Genomic DNA, 5,968 nt, shown 5'->3' with positions numbered 1-5,968 from the left:
TGATTAAATCTGGATAACAATAATTGTGGCATCCAGCATACTTATGAGGCTTAGATTACGGATGAGATACCCACTTAATTTAGTAGTAAATAATTTTGGCCATGCAGCCGTCCCACAAAAACAAAATTTAATCGAAATTAATTAGGTATAAAGAATTAAAGACTGCCTATTTGCATACGTTTTAATCATCGCATGTTGCTGCTAATGGCAGACATACAATTAAGGCCCAAGTATATTATTCGTACTTCATACTTTATATCCATCCGCAACATTGCTAAAGAATTTGCCGAATTATTTGATGGACAAAAATGAAATACAAAATATAAAAGTAAGATTTGTTGGTTTTTCTACTGAATCTGATTCCAATATTTTTATCGACTTTAATTGCAAAACCTGCAGGTCAAGTTACTTGGAATCAATTTGCACTTTTTCATGTTTACACAGCCGCTTTTAGTATTAAAAAAATATTTACTATATTTTGGTGGGAATATAAGAATAGATAGATTATATTAGCTGTATCTTTATTTAAAAATATATATATAGGTATTGTGCAAATTTACCATTTTAGGCATTTCTTGATTAATTGATTTAGCTGTGATTTTTAACAATTAATGTGGTGGAATTTTGTAATTCAAGTTATGTGAATGCAAGAAGATGAGGTGTTAAGTGCAATGAGCTCATTGTTAAAATAGAACTATAACTTCGAGTGTTTTTCAAAAAGAGGATTATATGTTACGTAATTTGAAAATAAGGACTATATGTTACAGAATTTGAAAATGAGGACTATAACTTCCATTTTTTACATTTACACTCCTATTTCGGACCGTGATGGAAGCTATATAATCCTCATTTTGATGTGTTAATAGGAGTCTAAATGTAAAAATGAAAGCTATAGTCCTCATTCCCAAATTTTATATTATTTTCAAATTCTATAACATATAATTAATCCTCGTTTTGAAAAACACTAAAAATTACGGTCATGTTTTAACAATTATCTCAAGTAAAACTCTGGCGGTTCCACCCAACCAAAGTCACCACTTTATCTTCACTTCTACTCACACCACCATTGGAGGCTTCTCCGCCGGATCAGCTACATGGGTTAGGGGTTCATATTTGCAACTTTTTGTAACTTAAAATTTTTAAATTTAGTAATAAAAAGTAGTAGTATATTTTAGTAAGAGTATTATTATTTTTATGAATACATGTCCGAAGTGATTTACTGACGTCATGACTCGTTAAGAAGAAAACATGTTTGAGTTGGTCTTCCGTGAGATCAAGTGCATGGAAAAAGACGGGTCGGGTCGGGTCGGATCGTGGATTGCTTTTATATGGGCAGGCTATAAAAGTAGTTATTGTTATAAGAAAAAATAATTATCGATATAAAGAAAGATAATGTTTGAAAGACATTATTTTTCTTCATGTCGATTATTATTTTTCATCACAATAATAATTACTTTGAATTATCCGGCCAAACCTGCGGCCCGTGTCCAGTTCTGCCCCGACCCGCGCCCAAACCTGCTCCCCAGCCTCGATCCGACCCGTCTCACCTATGTATGTTGTCTGATAGGAAAATTTGTGAACATGTTTTGGTTTTATGAACAATTTAAACTTCACCAATTTTTTCCTTCCTTCAACTACAATATATTTTGGAAGTTTTTATACTTTATTTTCATATTTTATGTTATCTCAATTTTCAAATTTTAATCAGTGATTGGGTATGTATTTAGGCAAAATAGGGCATAGGGCTCATGTGCTCGGCAAGAAATTGGGACGTAATTTTGTTGAAGAAATTGGGCCTAGTTATATACTAGTTCAGTAGCTTGGTAAGAAATTGGACTGTCTTAAAAAATCACCCATCATAGGCCCATGTATCGACAAGAGGCGCAAGACACTGACATCTACTATTTCAATAATTGTAATTTGTAACATTTTACATTAATTGACATTTCGGATGAAAATATAAAGGTACACATAATAATTGGTCTCTAACTATAGAAAAATAGAATTATAAGAAAAGAGTCTTTTTTAATTTGTACTTTCTCCGTCCCACGAATTTGACACATTTGAATTTGGCACCAGAATTAAAGAGTTGTAGATTAGTGTTTAAAGTGTGTAGTTAATAAAGTATAAAAGTGATAAAGTAGAAAAGAGAAGATAATAATTATTACCATATTTAAAAATGTGTCAAGATTCGTGGGACGGCCCAAAAAAAAAATACGTGTCAAGATTCCTGGGACGGAGAGAGTACTATTTAAATACATTTTCACAAAAACCTTCTTGACGAAAATTGTCGCATAAATCTATAAAATAATAATAAAAGAAAGTGTTTCGTGGCTGTAATCACTAGGGAAAAATTCCTTGGCGTGTAACATTCCTCTTCCTCCAATTTTGAAGAGCTCTGTGTAAAATGTATTTTCACATACTTATAAAAATGTTGAAGTTTGATATAATTAAAGGACTCAGTCAAACATGTGTACGTAATCCTCATACATTTTTAACCTGTGTTTATATTTTACGGGCAACAAAATTCACCTAATCCCATGCATTCCAATGCATATTCTCCCAAAAAAGTAGTCTTACAAATTTTTTAAAAAATATTCTCCCTAAAAAGTAGTATTATTATAAAATTAAAAAAGCAGAGTCAACAACATCGATACACACCCTAACTTGGTCTCCAAATTCCAACTCTCCGATTTTATGTTGTCACAGTCAACAATTTCACGAGTCAGTCAAACATACTGTAGAAACATAATCCACACATGAAACTCACAACGTATTTTCTCTTTAAAAAAAACCTATATATAGAAATGGTCGCAGTGGCCTCCAATTCTCAAATTTTACACACAAAAAAGAAGAAGAAATTCCTAGAATGTTGAGCCGCGTAAATTCTTGTTTGGAGCAGAAATTCGAGGCGATTGAGAGAGGTGGCGATGAAAGCATGTTTGGAGGGGTGGAGGAATCCGAAGTTGTGGATGAGCTGACGCAGATTCTGGTAGAGTGTGTGAAGAAAGAAGATTTGAGGGGGCAGGAGATTCTGCTCAGGAAATTCTTCTTCGAGATTGAGAAAGAGATTCCTCTCCAAGGATTCCTCACTCACAGATTAAAGCACTCCAAAATAGCCTCTCTCTTCTCACAACAAGAGACGAGTACGCGGGAACTCAATGTGACTGTGTCTGAGGCTCACAAATTGGAGAGATTTAAGGTTAAAACTGTGCAAGTTGGAGTTGTTGTCAAGCAGGAAAATGCCACTAAATAATTCTTCGATTTTCTTAAAAATATTAATTTACCAATTCTTTTATTCTTTCTGTAAAAGAGGAAGATCAATCATATTCTTCTATCTTGGTGTCAATGAATAATTCGGTTATTGTATTAGACCATTAGTTACCGGTAAATCTTTTTTGTTCAAATTGGGGCCTTCAACCATGTAATGGGCTTCCACATGGCCTTCAAAATTACATGAAGTGCCCATAAATTCATTACATGGGCTTTTGTGGATAACATAATACTAAATCTATTCATTGACAATAATATTTCTACCACGATTATAAATACGTATACTAAAATATATTATATATAATTGGTTTATGAAACTAAGACATTAAGGGCCTGTTTGACTTTTGTGTTAAAGGCATATTGCGTGCTTAACAGCCCATTACATTATGTTTGATAATTAAGTAAGATCCAGTTATAAGCCCGCAGTTGACGTCTCAGCCCGGCCTTGTTCACTGTTATAATGCGGAAATGGGTGCAGGGGTGACCCCTAGTTCCAGTTGCGAACTGCTACAGTGGTCTAATTAAATACTCCTTCCATAAGTTTAAGTAAACATACCAAACACAAAATCTAGATACACACGACCCAATAAAGCTTAAATTTAAGTTGGGCCTTTCAATGCTGCCAAAACATGACCAAGTTTTCAAACAGCCCCTAAATACTTAAGAGTTTAACACTCAACCGGATGCGTCAATTCATGATTTATTTTGCCAGAATACAAATACAATCAAGCACTTAACAGTTTAACATTTCTTTTGGCTCATATATAACTAATATAAGCAATGTTTAGGAATAATTTGTTCATTAATCTGGATATTAATAGCCACTTCCTCAAATTTGGATTCGGAATCATCTTTGACTACTTTCTAAGATAATTAATCTTATTACTCCCCCATCCACGAAATTTATGCCACAATTTCATTTTTCTTCCGTCCACAAAAAATAATGTCATATTCATTTTTAGTAGTAGGATCCACATCATTTCACTCACATTTAAAACGAGACTCTTATTCCACTACTAACTTCGCTCGCTCACATTTTATTTAAATCCGTGTTAAAAGCAATGTGACATAAATTTCATGGACGGAGGGAATATTACAAAAGGGTTCTCAAAAAATCAATGAAACAGTGCACCAAAAGCCCTAAAAAATTCAACGAAGAAATGATACCCATAGGTTGACTAGCTAAAAATTGGCCAATGTGAGAGCTCTTCTTTACCAAACCCTAAACACCATTCAATGACCTTTGCATCATCCCAAAACAAAATGAATGTACCAGGAACAGGAAGCCATTAATTAATTTACAAGTAACATACATAATATATATCGAATTATATATATTATTTTTACACATACACACACAATTAATATAAACATGCATCCAACATTACTTATTTATTATGATCACGTACGATCTCTCTGGAAGCAATAACTAAAATCCATTTCGATTTTGAGGAGTCTGATTAGGGAGAGTTCCAGAGGTAATCGTAGGTTAAAGCTCCGTCAAAATCGGCGTCGTCATCGGCAAAGCCGAAGCGCGGCGGAGTCATGAGCATCCCTTGCGCCATGCTAGCAAGAACATTCGGCAAATCAAAGATCAAATCCTCATCAACAAACTCATCCACCACCACAGGCGGCTGCAGCGCCACCGCGGCTTCCGCCTTCTCCACACTCCCGCCGCAGCAGAGAGCATCCACGGCGGCCCCGGCAGCGGCGGCGGCGCTGGCGGCGGCGGCCTGGATGTCTGCGGCGGAGGTGGAGGCCGGGACCGGAAAAGAAGAGGCGGAGTTGGGGAAGTTGAGGTCCGCTTGGCTCCCCTTGAGAGCGAGGGCGGCGACGTCGTAGGCGACGGCGGCCATCTCGGCGGTGGGGAATGTGCCCAGCCAAATCCGGTTGGGGGTGCGGGGCTGGCGGATTTCGGAGACCCATTTGTTGCTGCTCTTCCTCTTGCGGACTCCGCGATAGGATGGTTGCGACATGTTTGGTGGCTAGGGGTTGTTAGGGAAGCCATTTTATATGTGTGGTGTGAGGATGGGAAGTTGGGATTTTGCAGTTGCAGGAAGAAGTTGGAAGTTGAAACCAGTTGGGAATGAAGGTGGGAGTGTGAGGATGTGGGGTGTATGGCAGAACACAAGTAGAAGTGGTGTTGGATTTCTGGGTTAAATAACTTTGCTCGACTACAACAGTGAGTGGGTCATTTGATTTCATTTTTATTTTTATTTCTATAACTATTACTATTATGCTTCTTATAAATATGCTGGAAATGGAATGTCTGCCGCTCATTTTTATGAGTCTCATTATAGCAAATTTGTCTTACCATCTCTCGATCTGGAATTAATAATTGTAAAATTGAATTAAAATAAAAAAGTTAATTGAAGAAGTAAAATGAATAAAGATTTTGGTTTTTAAAGTATGATATATATTAATCAATGGAATATCGAATCCACGTAAATTGGAATGGAGATTCGTAATTTCTTTTTTGACCAAAGAAGAGCTATATATTAATAATCGGCGTGAACAATATCTAGAAGCCACGACGGAAAGTCAGACTTCCAAATCATTACATCCGGAAAAGACTTAGCCCTAACAGCTAATACATGGACAACCGTATTGACTTCACGGCACATATGACAAAAATCCACTATAATATGCTTCCTAGCATAATGAACACCTCCCAGAGATCGTCGGTTAAAGCATC

The 5,968-nt window shown here is 36.1% G+C and overlaps 1 protein-coding gene across 1 annotated transcript; it reads right to left on the bottom strand.

Moving 5' to 3' along the window:
• Positions 1–4,305: 4,305 nt before the first annotated feature.
• LOC130997955 (ethylene-responsive transcription factor ERF024) lies at positions 4,306–5,555 on the bottom strand. Its single transcript, XM_057923390.1, has one exon. It carries the CDS (start codon positions 5,247–5,249, stop codon positions 4,734–4,736), a length of 516 nt encoding a protein of 171 aa, XP_057779373.1. The 5' UTR covers positions 5,250–5,555; the 3' UTR covers positions 4,306–4,733.
• Between the last annotated feature and the right edge of the window lie 413 nt (positions 5,556–5,968).

This window comes from Salvia miltiorrhiza, chromosome 8 (genome assembly GCF_028751815.1).
Source record: "Salvia miltiorrhiza cultivar Shanhuang (shh) chromosome 8, IMPLAD_Smil_shh, whole genome shotgun sequence".
In the NCBI taxonomy this organism is placed as follows: Eukaryota; Viridiplantae; Streptophyta; class Magnoliopsida; order Lamiales; family Lamiaceae; genus Salvia; species Salvia miltiorrhiza.
Note: the sequence above shows the minus strand (reverse complement) of the source record. Positions and strands in the feature narration are given on the sequence as shown.

Coding starts and splice junctions, on each gene's coding strand:
- LOC130997955 (XM_057923390.1), bottom strand. CDS start 5,249: ATGTCGCAACCATCCTATCGCGGAGTCCGCAAGAGGAAGAGCAGCAAC.